The sequence below is a fragment of the Aotus nancymaae genome, unplaced genomic scaffold (genome assembly GCF_030222135.1).
Source record: "Aotus nancymaae isolate 86718 unplaced genomic scaffold, 86718_ANA_hifiasm-v0.15.2.pri h1tg000011l, whole genome shotgun sequence".
NCBI classification, from domain to species: Eukaryota; Metazoa; Chordata; class Mammalia; order Primates; family Aotidae; genus Aotus; species Aotus nancymaae.
Window position 1 is genome coordinate 58,743,755 of NW_026988422.1, and position 17,820 is coordinate 58,761,574.

A 17,820-nucleotide genomic window follows, 5' to 3' on the forward strand; every position below is an offset into this window, starting at 1 on the left:
CCTGCCCCCTGACCCGGAAGCAGTTCTCTGTGTTTCCGGCCCGGCTAAGTTTCCTCCGCCTTTGCCTCCTCGCTTGGCTCGTCTAACGGCTGAGGTTTCCTGATTTCGGGCCCGGCCTGCAAAGTGCGGCCTCAGGCTGGGGTTGGCGGGCCCGTGGTGGGAACCGCGTGGAACCGAAGAGCTCCCACGGGAACAAGAGCATCACTGACGGTACGACCTCACGAGTCTGTTGACCCTCCTCGGCCTCCCTGGTCCGGTCCCCATACAACTTCGATTTCCAGAGGTCGTTCAGTCTCATCTTGGCGTCAGGCCTGTCTCAAGAGGGTGATTGGGGAAGCAGCCTCAGTGTACACCTTCTTCCCCCTTCCAAAGTTGGACAGCATTCTTGTTTAGAGAGATAGTATAGTAAAGATAATATGGCGGGTCAGGGTGGCTCACGCCTGTACTGTAATCCCAGCACTTTAGGAGGCCGACGTCAGGCGTTTGAGACCAGCCTGGCCAACCTGGTGAAACCCAGTCTCTATAAAAATACAAAAATTAGCAGGGCGTGGTGGTGGGCACCTGTAATCCCAGCTACTCGAGAGGCTGAGGCAGGAGAATCACTTGAACCCCGGAGGCAGAGGTTGCAGTGAGCCAAGATCGTGCACTCCAGCCTGGGCGATAGAGTGAGACTCCGTCTCAAAAGGAAAAAAAAGGTAATATAGACAGCCTAAATGTCTGCCTGTCATCTTGGCCCCTGGGCCCAGTTCTTTCTCCCAGAGCCATCCTAAGTACCTCCCTCTTCTACACAACTCCAAAAATACTGTAAGTCAACTCTCCTGACACTTTCCTTTTCCGCCTTCTCTTTCTCCCGATTCAATTTCTTCTATATGTTTTTCTCGATCTTTGACCATATGATCTCATGAAACATTTTTTGAGCACTCGGTGCCACACACTGTTTGGAAACAGGAAATCTGCAATAACATGCTCCCTGCCATCAAGTAGGAAAACATCAATAAACGAACAATAGGTGTTTCATCAGTTATGTGACCTTCGGCAACTTTACATCTCCAAGCTTGTTTTTTTAACTCTATAAAGTTGTGAGAATATGGTCTACATCACAGAGATAACAACTAATATTTATTGTTATGTTCTGGATATTATGCTAAAAGTTTTTCATGTATTATCCCAGACATTATTATGTATTGTCCTATGTATTCTCTTAACATTCTCATTTTACAGAAACTGAGGTACAGAGAGGCTAAGTAACCTGCTCAATGTGACTGACCTATTAAGGGGAGCTGGGAAGTTGAACCCAGCAATCTGACTCCTGAGCCATGAAAAAGCAGGATGTGATGGGGCTGAGAAAGCCATGTGGCTAGCTGGGTGTGGTGGCTCATGCCTGTAATCTCAGCACTTTGGGAGGCTGAGGTGGGTCGATCACTTGAAACCTGGAGTTCGAGACCAGCCTGGCCAACATGGTGAGAACCCATTTCTACTAAAAATACAAAAATTAGCTGGGTGTGGTGGCACACACCTGTAATCCCAGCTACTTGGGAGGCTGAGGCACGAGAATCGCTTGAACCCGGGAGGTGGAGGTTGCAGTGAGACAAGATCATGCCACTGCACTCCAGCCTGGGTGACAGAGCAAGAACCTCTCTCAAATAAATAAATAAATAATAAATTGTGTTATATGGATTTGAGAAAAATTCCTACTTTAACAGAGCTTACAATCCATGTAACAGAAAACCACCAGTCAATTAAAACAGTTTGTATAAGGGCTATCAAAGTGCAAGATTCTAGAAAGGCATTTATGGGGGGCATCTGTCCAAGCCAAACTTGCCATGTCGGTGCAGACTCCCTGAAGGAATATACAAAATGTTAAATCCAATGGTGGCTAAACAAAGTAGAGAAATCATTCCAGATAGAGGCCATTCCATCTACATCCTCATAAATTAGAAGGCATTTTGAGGATAGGTATTGCCTCTTTAGATAAACGCCAGAGTTTAGTTTGGTTTAAATCTGTTAATTCTATTAACTGTTAATTCTGTTATTCTCAGTTAACTTTGTTAAAACAGAAAAGATGCTCAATAAAGTGTTTCTCAGTTGAATGAGAAAAAAACCAATTACTTAAAATTGGGAATGTTGACTTCCAATGAGGCTGAATAGATTTCAGCCTAAGCTTTAAAATTCATTTTTTCTGGCACCTTTGCAACGAGGAGCTAGTTTTCTATAACTTGGTTGGCCTGAAACTGAATTGTTCTAATGATAATGCATAGATACTACAAGCTTAGAAGAAACATGACCTATTACAGAGCAGAGACATTCCTGCTGAATTCTTCATTATATTGGATGTAACTAAAACAAATTGTCTTATCTTTGAATATTCATAAGTTCAAAAATAGTCAACATTTATTCTAAAGGTATAACTTTTTTTTTTTTGAGACAGAGTCTCACTCTGTCACCCAGGCTGGAGTGCAGTGGCACAGATCTCTTGGCTCACTGCAACCTCCACCGCCTGAGTTCAAGTGATTCTCATGCCTCAGCCTCCTGAGTAGCTGGGATTATAGGCGTTTGCAACCACATCCAGCAAATTTTTGTATTTCTAGTAGAGAGGGGATTTTGCCATGTTGGCCAGGCTGGTCTCAAACTCCTGACCTCAAGTGATTGGCCCACTAAAGTGTTGGGATTATAGGCATGAGCCACCTTGCATGGCCAAGGCATAAAATTTTAAAGGGCCTTTGGTTGAAACCAGACTATTTCCACATTTTACTTTAACAAGTGAATGGTTAGAAACTTCTGCTGTATTGCAGAAGTTTCCAATTTGTGAATGGCAAATTCCCAGGGGCCGTAGAGTTACTGTAAAGATGAAAGAATCTACCAAAGACCAACTAGAGTTTGTACCCTTCACTGTCTGCCACAATAGCTGCTAGCTACATATAGCTATTGAACACTTGAACTGTGGCTAGTCTAATTTTAAGCTATAGATGTGGTATAGCTTAAAATGCACACTGGACTTCCAAAATTTTATATGAAAAATACAATGCAAAAACATCGCGTTAACCATTTTTATATTAACTATATGTTGAAATAATATTTTTGGTATATTAGGTTAAATATTCTATTATAAATAATTTTCGGCCGGGCGCGGTGGCTCAAGCCTGTAATCCCAGCACTTTGGGAGGCCAAGGCGGGTGGATCACGAGGTCAAGAGATTGAGACCATCCTGGTCAACATGGTGAAACCCCGTCTCTACTAAAAATACAAAAAAATTAGCTGGGCATGGTGGCGCATGCCTGTAATCCCAGCTACTCAGGAGGCTGAGGCAGGAGAATTGCCTGAACCCAGGAGGCGGAGGTTGCGGTGAGCCGAGATCGCGCCATTGCACTCCAGCCTGGGTAACAAGAGCGAAACTCCGTCTAAAAAAAAAAAAAAAAAAAACAAAGTAGCTGGGCGTGGCGGCACGTGCCTGTGATCCCAGCTACTCTGGAGGCTGAGGCAGGAGAATCACTTGAACCTAGAAGGCAGAGGTTGCAATGAGCTGAGATGATGCCACTGTACTCTAGCCTGGCGACAGAACTAGACTCTGTCTCAAAAAATAAACAAATAATTTTACCTGTATTTTATTTATTTTTGGAGACCCAGTTTTGCTCTTGTTGTCCAGGCTGGAGTGCAATGGCATGAACTTGGCTCACTGCAACCTCTGCCTCCCAGGTTTAAGTGATTCTCCTGCCTCAGCCTCCCAAGTAGCTGGGATTAAAGGCATGCACCACCACGCCCAGATAATTTTGTATTTTTTTAGTAGAGACGGGGTCTCCTCCATGTTGGTCAGGCTGGTCTCGAACTCCCGACCTCAGGTGATCTGCCCACCTTGGCCTGCCAAAGTGCTGGGATTACAGGCGTGAATCACTGTGCCTGGCCAATTTTACCTGTTTTATACATCTTTAATGTGATACTAGAAAATTTAAAATTATACATGCAGCTCACATTATATGAGACACCACTGCAACACACTGATTTATAAAGCATATACATGGTGGCTCATGCCTGTAATCCTAGCACTTTGGGAGGCTGAGGTGGATCACTTGATGTCAGTTCAAAACCAGCCCGGCCAACCTGGTAAAACCCTGTGTCTGCTAAAAATACAAAAAAAAAAAACTAGCGGGGCATGGTGGTGCATGCCTGTATTCCCAGCTACTCAGGAGGCTGAGGCAGGAGAATCACTTGAACCTGGGAAGTGGAGATCGTGTCACTGCACTCCAGCCTGGGTGACAGAGCAAGACTCTTGTCTCTTAAAAAAAAAAAAAAAAAGCATATATTACCACTTAAGTTTAATGATACTACTGAAACTATTAATTTATAAGTTTTGCTGAACTCATTATTTATACTCTCTAAAAGTAAGCATCAGTGAGAAGACTTTGTGAGACACAGTCTTGCTCTGTCACCAGGCTGCAGTGCAGTGGCGTGATCTCGGCTCACTGCAACCTTTACCTCCTGGGTGTATTTTTAGTAGAGACAGGGTTTCGTCATCTTAGCCAGGCTGGTCTCAAAGAAAACATTTCTTTTTTTCTTTTTGAGACAGAGTCTTGCTCTGTCGCCCAGCCTGGAGTGCAATGGCATGATCGTGGCTCACTGCAACTGCCGGCTTCCGGGTTCAAGTGATTGTCCTGCCTCAGCCTCCTGAGTAGCTGGGATTACAGGTACTCGCCACCATACCCAGCTAATTTTTTGTATTTTTAGTAGAGATAGGGTTTCACCATGTTGGCCATGCTGGTCTCAAACTCCTGACCTCGTGATCCACCCACCTCTGCTCCCAAAGTGCTGGGACTATAGGCATGAGCCACTGCGCCCGGCCTGAAAACTTTTTTTTTGAGACGGCGTTTCTCTCTCGTTGCCTAGCCTGGAGTGCAATGGTGCGATCTCAGCTCATTGCACCTTCTACCTCCCAGGTTCAACTGATTCTCCTGCTTCAGCCTCCTAAGTAGCTGGGACTACAGGTGTGCGGCACCATACCCAACTAATCTTTTGTATTTTTAGTAGAGATGAAGTTTCACCTTGTTATTCAGGATGGTCTCGATCTCTTGACCTCATGATCCACCCACCTTGGCCTCCCAAAGTGCTGGGATTACGGGTGTGAACCACCGTGCCCTGCCAACATTTTTAATATTAAAGCATTTATACCCAAATAATGGAAACCACTACTTTACAGACTATGGATTCATAATAAAAGTTTGAGGGAGAATGCAGATAGGATAAATAAGAGGCCAGTCAGTGAGTGTGCAAAGCACTTCATATTGGCTCTTGGAAAGCTTTGAAAAATGTTCAACTGTAAGTGAAAGGAGAGGAGAAAATGGCCTTTACCTCCTGGAGTGGGGCTTTGCATTGGATATGATAGGCCTATAGTGAGTCCTGAGAGGTCATATATTAGGAGGGGTCTTTTAGGAATGGAAGGCAAGGGAGATGGCTCTCTGTAGGAATGATTCTATGTAGTAGCAATTTTAATTGCAAAAACCATAATTACTTTTGCACCAACCTAATAGTAGCAGTTTCCAAAATAGAGACGATAAAGAGAATAAAATGCCTAGCTTACAGAACTGTATTTGGTCTGAAGATGTATAATGAAGGATTCTTAATTATATATAAAATGTACATGTATTACATATATAAAAATATGATAATCTTTTACTAGCTCATATAGACTATAGAACTGCAGTAACTGAAGAATAACAATATTTTTTTTCTAATTCATCAGGTATCATTTCCCATAATTTAAAAGTGGAGAAATATGGAAGAATTATCACCAATCCAGACACAGAAGTACTCAAGAGTAACAGAATATACACCTAAAATGGTTTCTGCTAGCCTTTATTTGCGAAAATTTACACAAAACCCCCCAATCCAACATTTACAAGTGAATCTGTATAAATCCCACATGCCTCTTTCCCAAACAAATCGAAAAATGGCTTTATGACAGGGGTCCATGACAATGGTATAACAAAGCTCACTTAAACTGCATCCTTCTCATTTATATTATACAGACCATTTTGGATAATATGCTCAAAAACGGAGGAAAGCAGATAACACCTGTTTTTAAAGCTTATTTGTGCTTGTATCAGTCTTTTGTCAAAGGCAAATACTTTTACTTTTTGGATAAAACCAAAGTATAATATCAATTAACTTTTAAAACAAAAGCACAAAATATCCCAGTTGATAGTTTTGGCATGAGTAAAGGGAGGGGACATGAAAGAATGTGAGCTCCTACAAAGCTTAAGTTTAGGGTCACACTTGGGAACAAAAGCATCAACAAAATAAAATATCTTTTCCTATCTTTTCTTTGACATTTTGTCACATCTGAAGAACATAACAACAGAGTAGCCTTCGTTGCTCCTAAAAAGGGGAAAGGCACCAGTCAGAAATATGAAAGAAAATCTTGTTAGGCTAATGGTACATGATAGAATTTCACATTTAAAAGTTTAAGGATGGAGGCTGGGCGTGGTGGCTCACGCCTGTAATCCCAGCACTTTGGGAGCCAGAGGCGGGCGGATCACTTGAGGCGAAACCCTGTCTCTACTAAAAATACAAAAATTAGCTGGCTGTGGTGGCATGCGCCTATAGTCCCAGCTACTTGGGAAGCTGAGGCAGGAGAATCGCTTAAATGGAGGAGGTGGAGGTTGCAGTGGGCCGAGATCATTCTGTTGCACTCCAACCTGGGCGTTGCAGCAAGACTCTGTCTCAGAAAAAAAGTTTGAGAATGGATCTTAGCCCACTTATTATTCTCTATTTGGATGCATCCTCTGTAACTTAGTATATGTAATAGTACAGGACAGATAGACTTTCTCAACATTTGCTGCCCCTATGGTGAGGAACTGCAGCCAGGTTCTCAGAAGCAGTACCTACCAATTCTCAACAGCAGATGGCAATGTTGTACAAGTTAATGACGACTACTTTTATGCCACATAAAGTACAAGGAGTCAAAAATGGGGAAAAAAAAAAAAGGCTTTGGGTTCATAGTGGCTGGAACATTAACAGAATATCCTGAGATTTTAACAACATAACTCACCCCCTCTTCCACCTTTGTACTTTATCCAGGTCAATACATCAGGGTTCAATTCCAATATTCTGCTTCTTTACTGCAAGATACATATAATTCTTGCCACTGTGATTAAACAAGCCCTGTAATATTCAGCAGGGTTAAAAAGAGATTACAGAAAGGATAAACTCCTACCTACTTCCTTAGGAGATGTGGGAAAGATTTCAAGTGACAGCATTTTTCATAACTTTATTAACATTTATATCCACATTTTCTCTTATTTACATGAGTTTTGGCCCTTAAGCACCTCATACTCCTACAGTGACTATTGGCTTTGCTTTCATAACATGTATTTGTAAGTATTTATTCTCTTAATGGCCCTCCTAGATGTCTATTTTATACATCATATCTCTTAATTCTCTAGGTGGAACACAGAAGGACAGGAATTAAGTAAGTGGCCATGCAAAAAGAGTTGGAAATTTTACTTATTTTTCCTTGGTAGAAGTTATGTTAAAAATTCAGGGCTGGGCGCGGTGGCTCACGCCTGTAATCCCAGCACTTTGGGAGGCCGAGGCGGGTGGATCACGAGGTCAAGAGATCGAGACTATCCTGGTCAACATGGTGAAACCCCGTCTCTACTAAAAATACAAAAAATTAGCTGGGCATGGTGGCGCGTGCCTGTAATCCCAGCTACTCAGGAAGCTGAGGCAGGAGAATTGCCTGAACCCAGGAGGCGGAGGTTGCGGTGAGCCGAGATCGCGCCATTGCACTCCAGCCTGGGTAACAAGAGCAAAACTCCGTCTCCAAAAAAAAAAAAAAAAAAATTCAAGCAACCACATATCTAACAGAGGAATTTTAGCTAGGATATATAAAAAACTCTCAAAACTCAATAGTAAAAAGAACAAATGATCTAAACAGAAAATAGACAAAAGACATGAACAGACATTTCACTGAAGGGGATATATAGATGGCATATGAGCACATGAAAAGATACTCAACATCATTAGCCATTGGAAAATGTAAATTAAAACTATATGTGGCATCATTACACACATCTATGTGAATGGTTAAGATAATAATACCAAATGCTGGTGAGGATGTGAAGAAACTATATCAATCATACATTGCTGTATGAATTGTATGAGTGGCTGTATGTGAAAGATACAGCCAGTCTGGAAAAACAGTAGGGTAGTTTCTTACAAAAATAAATGTGTTTACCACACAACCCAACAATTGCCCTTTTGAGCATTTATCCTAGAAATGAAAATGTATGTTCACATAAAAACCTGTACATGAATGTTCACAGCAGCTTTATTAGGGCAAAAAACTGAAAACAACTCTTATGTCCTTTAGCGGGTGAATGGTTAAGCAAACTGTGGTACATCCATACCATAGAATACTACTCAGCAATCAAAAAGAACTGCCTAGACTTCACCACAATCCAATATATGCATATAAGAAATCTGCACTTATACCCCCTAAATATATAAAATATTTTTAAAAGAAAAAAAGGAACAAACAAACTATTGATACATGCAATTTGGTTTCAAGAGAATTAACTGAATGAAGAAAAATCAACCTTGTAAGATTACATTGTATATGATTCCATTCATACAACATTCTTGAAATGACAAAATTACAGAGATGGAGGACAGAACAGCAGTAGCCAGAGGTTGGGCTGAGGGGATAAGGGACATGGCTGTGGCTGTAAAAGGGCAGCAAAAGGGATCTGTGTGATAGAACTGTTCTGTCTCTTGTGATGGTGGTCACATGAATCTACATGTGATAAAATTGCACAGAACTAAATAAACATACACGAAAGAAGTTCAAGCAGTTGAGCACAAATATTTTAATTGCCTAAAATGACATTTTCTTTAAGAGTTATCTACAGTTCAAAGCTCATTTTTATGAGATGTCACATCCATCACCATTTTAAGAGACATAAAGTCATGAAAAGATACCACCAGAAGCTACATAAACATTTCAGCTAAGGGTAAAGGGAAAGTTAAGGGTGTTTGCACAAGAAAACTGAAAGAGGGCAATGCGAATGAAGTCAACATGGTCACACAAAATCTTGGTAAAAGAAGTAGAATGGAAGCCCAAGCTGCTGAGCAAGTGGGAGAAGAAAAGAAAACATGGTTCAAACAGATCATACAAGGGAACCCAGGACAAATGCTGACTTTGGCATTATCTAGGTAACCCCTATTTTTTTGTCATAGGTGACTCTAATAATAGACCTATTGTTGCAAAACCAGTCCAAATCCTACCAAATTAAAAAGAAGTCCCTCATTGACTTGTTGGGTATAGGTGGTACCCCATGTCCTCCTACAACAAAAGAGATCAGTTCTGGCAAGAAAGCTCCAATGTGCCTTGATGGTGCTATTGGTAGGATGCCTTAGGCCAGACACGTCCCAGCGATGTTCTGCTGGCTGAGGTACAAGGTGGGAGAAGAATGTGCCTCAGTCATTCATTACTCAATCAACTTCTTGGCCTTGAAGAAGCGTCGCAGGTAGAAGACCTGCCAGGTGGCTAGTCCAATGAGGCAGAACATTGAAAAGATGCTGAAGTACAGGACCCGAGTGTTTGTTGACTCTTAAAAAAAAAAAAAAAAGCATTATAAACATAATGAAGTGAGCCTCCTCAGCTGGCTAAACAATGGCAGGGGACGGGGGTAAAGGCAATTAATTAACTTCACTCTGTCCCTAGGTCTAATAGTAGGATTTCAGATAATTTTTTTTAAGTTCATTATCCTATATATAAATGTTGAAAATTACAAAGATTGGTGCTATTTGATATGGGTATAGGCTAACTGAGGATGTTGTCAACTGCATTTATCACGGAGAAATTTCTACTTTCTTGAAAATCTAACAAGGCTCATTTACCGTTAGAAGCAGCAACAGTGAAGCAAGCAATTTCCCTTCCATTTACCGGTCTTGGCAAAACTGAGTAAAGGGTACACCAGAAGTGAAAGTTTGGGGATGGTCTCATTTATGGGTCACTTAAGAAGAGTCGCCTTTCCCCTCACCATTGGTATCACGCATCTCCTCTTCTCTCTTTTTCATGTAGGCAAAATCATTAACAATAGATTCTGAAAGGTCTTCTAGGCGTCGCAGCTCCACCTCTAATGGTTTGAGCTTCTCAACTTTTGCAATCTGGAAAAGAATGAATATTTTCAGCTCCCTGAAAACACTGCTTCACTCAAGAACATAAGGAAGGCAACGGAGGAGTCTTTTTTTTTTTTTTTTTTTTTTGAGATGTAGTCTCACTCTGTCGCCAGGCTGGAGTGCCGTGTTGTGATCTTGGCTCACTGTAAACTCCGTCGGACTCCCCGGCTCAAGCCATTCTCCTGCCTCAGCCTCCCACGTAGCTGGGATTACAGGCACGTACCACCATGCCCAGCAAATTTTTGTATTTTTAGTAAAGATGGGGCTTCACCATGTTGGCTAGGATGGTCTCAATCTCCTGACCTTGTGATCTGCCCGCCTCAGACTCCCAAAGTGCTAGGATTACAGGCGTGAGCTACCATGCCCAGCTTAGGAGTCTTTTTTAAGTTTCACCAGATTTAAATTCTTCCCTATCAATCACCCTAACATTTTAAAATTTGGGCTTCTTTCTTTCCCTATAGACTGTATCTTTTCATTTCAGACCTTTTTTGATACTTTAATTTTGACTAAAATCTCTTTAGAAGTAATATAATAACAGTAGGCTATTAAGTAAGATATACTATTGTCTCAAGATTTTTTACTTTGTTTTGAGACAGCGTCTCACTCACTCTGTTGCCCAGGCTGGAGTGCAGTGGCACGATATCGGCTGATTGCAGGCTCAACCTCCTGGGCTCAAGCAATCATCCCACCACCTCAGCTTCCCCAGTAGCTGGGACCACAATCATGCACTGCCACCCCCAGCTAATTTTTGTACTTTTTGTAGAGATGGGGTTTTGCCATATTGCCCATGCTGGTCTTGAACTCCTAAGCTGAAGCAATCTGCCCACCTTGGCCTCCCACAGTGTTGGGACTACAAGTGTGAGCCACCAGGCCCAGCTGATTTTGGACTTTAGTAAAGCACTTTACTTTGCCCTTCCACTCGTGTAAGAAGTAAACAATATTATTAATATAATAAATTTGAGAGTCATATTAGTTCAAATCTGATTTTAGAAGAAAAACCACTAAATTCATTAAAGCTTTGACAGTACATAGGACTGAGAGCATGTTTTATTATAGCATTAAGGTAATAATTCAAAATACACAAGTAGAGAATTCCGGTTTGTTCCGATAAATCCTACAACTTTAAGGTTTACTATCAGAGCACAGATGGGAGAAAACTACACTGAATTTTTCTTTTAGAAATAACACAGCCAATTATCAAAAGAAATCTCGAAGGGAATTCCCTGTGTACTGAGGAATGAAGGATGTGAGAAATAAATTAACTGTCTCCTGTTCTCAACTTAGACCCCTAAGAAAACTCTAAGAGTTAACTAGAGGCATGTATCACACCAGCAAAGATTTCATTATTCTATGTTTTTTTCTTATCAATCTTAGATTATGCTTGTCTTTAAAATGGGATAAACCACCAGAACTTTCCAGATCTTTTTTCTTTTTGTTTCTTTTCTTTTTTTTTTAGATGGAGTCTCACTCTGAAACCAGGCTGGAGTACAGTGGTGCAATCTTGGCTCACTGCAACCTCTGCCTCCAGGGTTCAAGTGATTCTCTTGCCTCAGCCTCTTGAGTAGCTGGACTACAGGCATGCGCCACCATGCCCAGCTAATTTTTTGAATTTTTAGTAGAGACAGGGTTTCACCATGTTGGCCAGGATGGTCTTGATCTCTTGACCTTGTGATCTGCTCACCTCGGCCTCCCAAAGTGCTGGGATTACAGGTGTGAACCATCACTCCTGGCCAGGTTCCAGATCTTAAATCCTCCCACCTCAGCCTCCCGAGTAGCTGGGATTACAGGTGTGCACCACCATACCAGGGTAATTTTTATATGTTCAGGAGAGATGATACTTCACCACGTTAGCCAGGCTGGTCTCAAACACCTGACCTCAGGTGATCTGCCCGCCTCGACCTCCCAAAATGCTGGGATTACAGGCATGAGCCACCTCACCTGGCCTTAATAATTCTGTTTCTATATCTGCTTCTTTACTCCCTATTTACTGTACATTCCCTATGGCCCACTTTTTTTCCTCTCTTCTGTTCAATTCATTGTCCTTGTCCTTTCTCTCTATGAAATGTTAACAGCAGTCAACAAGGGATGAATAGGAGGCATTTATTTTATGTTTTCTTATTATATTCTTCACTAAATGTGTGAACAAAAGTTATTTAAAATAAAACAAACTGCTGTTAAGATTGGGATATAAAAATTGAGTTTATATTTAAGGTCCATAAAAATATGGTGATAGACTTATGATGATACACCTACGTTTTCTCTCACCAGATGCACATTTTCTTGCATTTGTAAAATGTTGGCTACAGTTAATGGTGTGACTGGTAACTGCAGAACAGCTTCTGGGTGTAAGATTTAACCAATGGTTAATGCACAGAGCTAACTTTCCTAGTTGTATGGCCAAATGCCAGGTTTTGTCATTAACCCAGAATATATATCTGTTCATTGATCTTATACAGAGCTGCAGAACAAAAACATTCCCCAAGAAAAATACAGGAGCTATACAAGCTAAGCCTTAGTCTAACATCTTTCCTCCTGCTCTGTACTTCCCCCCGCCACCCCAGAGCTTCCTGAATGAGACAGTATAAAGGAAATGGCATGATACTTCTTAGAGATAAATTATTTAAAGTTCCCTAAATAGAAATTTGCAAAAGAAACTGGAAGTGAAACTATGGCTGTGCCTCTGCCAGCTGAAAATAATATTTTTAAAAATTACTTTAAAGCCTGCTTAATCCCCCTTTCCTGCCTTTTTTTTTTTTTTTTTTTTTTTGGGTTAAAGGACAATAGTCCAGAGGCCTAAAACCCAAAAAACAATGATGGAATTAAACTTTGTACTGAAGATGGCTTTTGTAGATTACAGCCCCCTGCAAGCTGTACCCAATCCCTTTCCAGTAATAAAATTTATTTTTTAGTTGTACAACCAACACATGGATATATTCTTCTGCTAAAAATTCAAACTCCAGAAGCAAAGAGAATATAAACCAAAAGTCTACCTTCATGGTTCCTCAATCCCCACATTCCCGCATTGCTTTCCAGGGGTAACGATGGTTATAAAGTTGATATATTATCTTTACACACTTTTTCTTCTGAGATATTATGCTTTTCTATGTAAATGTACACAGAAAAATATAACTTAAAATATATTTAAAAATGAGATCATACTATATACATTGTTCTACAGCCTTTTTTCCATTTAATAAGATCTTTCCAAAAATGTCAGTGCTTATCAATTCACTTTATTCTTCCTAACTGCTGCATAGCATTCCACGCTGCTTGTATTCCACATTGTTTACTTAATCATTCAGTCCCCAACCCCTTTCCTAGTACAGGTGCTACTCCAGACTCTACACCTCTATTCATAACCAAACAGTGAAATTCCTATCTTCAAAGTTGATTTTATTTCCTCAACAAAATCTCTGCCAAGGCCAGGCACAGTGGCTCACGCCTGTAATCCCAGCACTTTGAGAGGCTAGAGGCAGGAGGATCACTTGAGCCTGGGAGGTCAATGCTGTAGTAAGCCAAGATCATGCCACTGTACTCCAGCCTGGGAGACAGAGTGAGACTATGACTCCTCTCCACACAAAAAAATTCTCTGTTGAATCCCATCTTTCATCCAGGAAATTATTTTCAAAACTTCATTAGTGGGATGAAGTCTCATTGCCTAAAAGTCATTTTTGCCTAATAATTATGTTCACTCATGATACTAATTTAAAGTCTAGAAATCTTAAAGAAATCTCAAGAGACTAAAACAGTACTGAAATCTAACTTGCTATTCCAAACACCTAGTACACTATGGATACTCAACAGTAACAATAATCATAGATCTATTTCTACATTGAATCTAAACCTAGAAATCAAAATAATATTTGGAGGAAATTAAAGAACAAAAATCTGTTCAAACCACCAAAATCTGACAGACTTAACAATTAAATGCTATTAAGGGAAGTAACTCCACATTCCTCCATGTGAGAACAGAGTGAAAAGGCAGTATGCACTCAGAAGAGGGCCCTCACCAGAACCTGACCACAATGGCGCCCTTATCTTAAACTTCCTAGACTCCAGAACTATAAGAAATAAATTTCTGTTGTTAATTTTTACAAAAGAAAAAAATTAGTCAGGTGTGGTGGCTCACACCTGTAATCTCAGCACTTTGGGAGGCCGAGGCAGGGGGATCACTTGAAGACAAAAATTTGAGACCAGCCTGGCCAACATGGTGAAACCTTGTCTTTATTAAAAATACAAAAATTAGCCAGGCATGGTGGCATACTCCTGTAGTCCCAGCTTCTCAGGAGGCTGAGGCACGAGAATCTTTTGAACCTGGGAGGCAGAGGTTGCAGTGAGCTAAGAAGGTACCACTGCACTCCAGCCTGGGCTGAGTGGACTCTGTCTCAAAAAAAAAAAAAAAAAAAGAAATAAAAGAAATAGTAGTAGTCAGTGGTAAAAACAAAACAAAGCAAACAAAAAAACCCCCACTTCATTGCAGGCTAGGGGCAGTGGTTCATGCCAGTAATACCAGCACTTTGGGAAGCCAAGGTGGGTGGATTGCTGGAGACTAGCCTGTGCAACACACAGCAAGACCCCATTTCTATTACAAAGTAATAATAGTAATACAGAAAAAAAACTTTATTGCAAGAATATATAATTAACAATAGACTTTTGTAGCCAGCTTAAAACAAATGTAAAAAGTTGCTTGATTTTTTTTTTTAACATTTTAAGGCCTTAATGTTTTTTGAGTTATTATTATGTGCAAGGTACCAAGATAAATTATGATCTTAAGCTCTCATAATCTGATGGAGAGGCTTACACAGTAAGTTATAACCGTAATATATGGCTTTATATAGTAACTTCTACAACAAAGATACACATTAAAAACTGAGTTCTAGTTGGGAGGACAAAGTGAAGCTTAACAGGAAGTGGGTGAGCTGGGTCTCACAAGTTGGGCAGGACTTTTGAGAGGGCCTTTAAGGCTGAGGGGAACCTGTAAACCAAAACACGGAGGGAGTAAAGTGCAGGCACGTTTAGCAACTATGAACAGTCAAGACATAAACAGTCTGGTGTGCTAGAAACTAGACTATAGGGTGTGTGTGCATGTACACACATAATTGCCATACACACATGCTTTGGGAGGGGAGGGGATAATAGCAAATAAAAGGCTCAGAAGTTAGGCTGAGACGAAACTGGGGAAAGGGATGAAAAAGGTAGTATAATGAATCAGACCTATTCATATATGCTCACAATGTGGTATATTTTATAATCTCATTTAATCCTCGCAAACCTATAAGGTGAATATTTTTATCCTTAAGTTTTGTAGATGAGGAAACTAAGGCTCTGAGGTGTTAAATAACTTGCCCCAAGTATCACAGCTTGGTGCATTGGGATCAGAATTCAAGTCTCTCCGAGTTTATTCTGTAAGTACTAGAAATTTAATAAAGAAAACCAGATGACTATACTAAGTTTTTCCTGAATCAAAGGTGAAATGAACAAGCTCTATTAGGCTACAAGGATCTATGTAAGTTGTCCTTTTTGCTTGACTAATAAAGCTTGACTAATAAACGTCCTAGGTTTCCCATTGCTATTATTTTTATGGGGCAATAGAGTAAAATTTTAAGACAAATCATGGTAAGTATTCTCAAGAAGACCTTCTTTACTTGCTCAGGACTAAGCATACAATAAATAGCATCAAGACTTTATATCACAATGCAAAAAGCTAAAAAACAAATCCTCAATATTGAAATTCCCACTTTTCTGTTGTTCTGTTCTTCTAAATAGTTGATTGAACTGTTCAAAGGATCTGTAAGAATGCCAAATTATACATGTTTCATGAAGGCAGGCTGGTATTCTATTCTACTTTCCTTCACGGCTGGAAGCATGAGGTGTTTTGCCAAGTCTGTAAGATAATGTACACCACAGGTTCTCCAGTAGGGGGTGACATTCCCCTGGCAAGCTGCATGTAGTTGTTAAATAATCAAAGGATGTTATAGCTACAAGGTGAATGAGGAAACTAAAGATTCCGTAAAGTTACTCAGCCCTTTGGGTGGCCAACCAAGATGAACAGTACCATGGTCTCTTAACTCCCTACCAGGGTCATTACAGCATTTAAATTGCCAAACTCTGCTGTAAAATTTGAGAAGAGAATCCCTGACTTCCAAAAGCATACATGCTCACTGTACCCAAATCGGACCTATCTTTCAAGCCTCCTTCAACCACTCCTGTCCGTGCTGTCTCTTCCCTGAACCCCTACAACACTTACTGTGTCACACAATTAACACTCAATCATATAGTCATATTCACAAATTGTTTTGATTTTATCCTATCCCTCCCTCCACACTAGTTTGGCCCCTGAACTCAAGGAAATTAAAACGATTTATAGTTTATAGAGTCTTAAACACCTGATACATAGTAAACACTTGTAATTGACCTGTTCTGCCCACTCTATGCCTTCTTCAAAGAAGCCAACTTTCTCAAAGTAGCTAAGTGCTGCTGGTCCCCTGAAGCAAGTGTTTCCTGTATGCTAAGAGCACTCTGCATCGATTTTCTTTTTTCTTTCCTTTTTCTTTTTGAGATGGAGTCTCACTCTGTCACCCATGCTGGAGTGCAGTGGCATGATCTTGGCTCACTGCAACCTCTGCCTCCTGGGTTCAAATAATCCTCCTGCCTCAGCCTCCCGAGTAGCTGGGATTACAGGTACTTGCCACCATGCCCGACTAATTTTTGTATTTTTAGTAGAGACAGGGTTTCACCATGTTGGCCAGGCTGGTCTTGAACTCCTAACCTCAGGTGATCCACCCACTTCAGCCTTCCAAAGTGCTGGGGTTACAGGCGTGAGCCACTGGGCTGGGCCTGGCCTGCATCTATTTTCATGAGGCTCACTGCCTAGCAGAAAGCCTTCTCTACCACCATATCTATTAACATCATTCTTAGCAGTCATGGTAGGTACTGTTTGGAAAAGCTACAAGTTACAAAGCCTTTTCCTGTATAACACCTCCAAAATAGCAGTAAAATTAAACTCTTTTTAAACCATATCAAAACCGTCCATTATAATGATGCTTTGAATCTAAAGAGTTTACACAGTTATATGTAACTGTGCCAAGAAAAGGTGTTAACTCTCTGAAAAAACTGCTTCTTAAAACAGAGGTATTAATCTAACCTCTAGAGAATCTCTAGATTCTTTTCCTTGGTGGAGCATCAAGATCCAAGAGAGAAGCTTCTTGTGACAAGACAAATTCAGTCAAAGTAGTTTGCTGCCTCCACATCTCCCACCACAGCCCCCACCAACTACTCCAGGAGCACTGCAATAAATGTGAAGATGATCTAGTCTAACACAGCAAGATAAACATAACACCGCTGGGTGCAGTGGCTCATGCCTGTAATCCTAGCACTTTGGGAGGCTGAGGCAGGTGAATCGTTTGAGCCCAGGAGTTTGAGACCAGCCTGGGCAACACAGGAAAACTCCATCTCTACAAAAAAAAAAAAAAAAACACACACATAAGAAATTAACCAGGTGTGGTGGTGGCGCACACCTGTAGTGCCAGCTACCGGGGGGCTCAGGTGGGAGAACCACCTGAGCCGCCCTGGAAATTCAGGCTGCAATGAACCATGAGCCATAAGCCATGCAATTCAGCCTGGGTGACAGAATAAGACCCTGTCTCA

The 17,820-nt window shown here is 40.9% G+C and overlaps 1 protein-coding gene and 1 long non-coding RNA gene across 3 annotated transcripts in view; one reads left to right on the top strand and one right to left on the bottom strand.

Moving 5' to 3' along the window:
* Positions 1-60: 60 nt before the first annotated feature.
* LOC105707216 (uncharacterized) lies at positions 61-9,557 on the top strand. 2 transcript variants are annotated; one of them, XR_010342084.1, is made up of 3 exons: positions 61-210; positions 542-1,460; positions 5,732-9,557. It is a non-coding gene; the product is annotated as an uncharacterized LOC105707216 (long non-coding RNA). The 2 variants fall into 2 exon arrangements; XR_010342083.1 differs by lacking the exon at positions 61-210 and having other exon boundaries at positions 221-1,460.
* The window catches only part of TMED10 (transmembrane p24 trafficking protein 10), a 46,524-nt gene continuing 34,532 nt past the window's right edge, over positions 5,829-17,820 (bottom strand). The window contains exons 4-5 of the mRNA XM_012438067.2: positions 10,035-10,161; positions 5,829-9,601 (exon numbers count right to left, since the gene is read on the bottom strand). Coding sequence (XP_012293490.1) covers positions 9,480-9,601; positions 10,035-10,161 — 249 coding nt within the window. The 3' untranslated portion in view covers positions 5,829-9,479. The remainder of the gene's footprint in view (positions 9,602-10,034; positions 10,162-17,820) is intronic.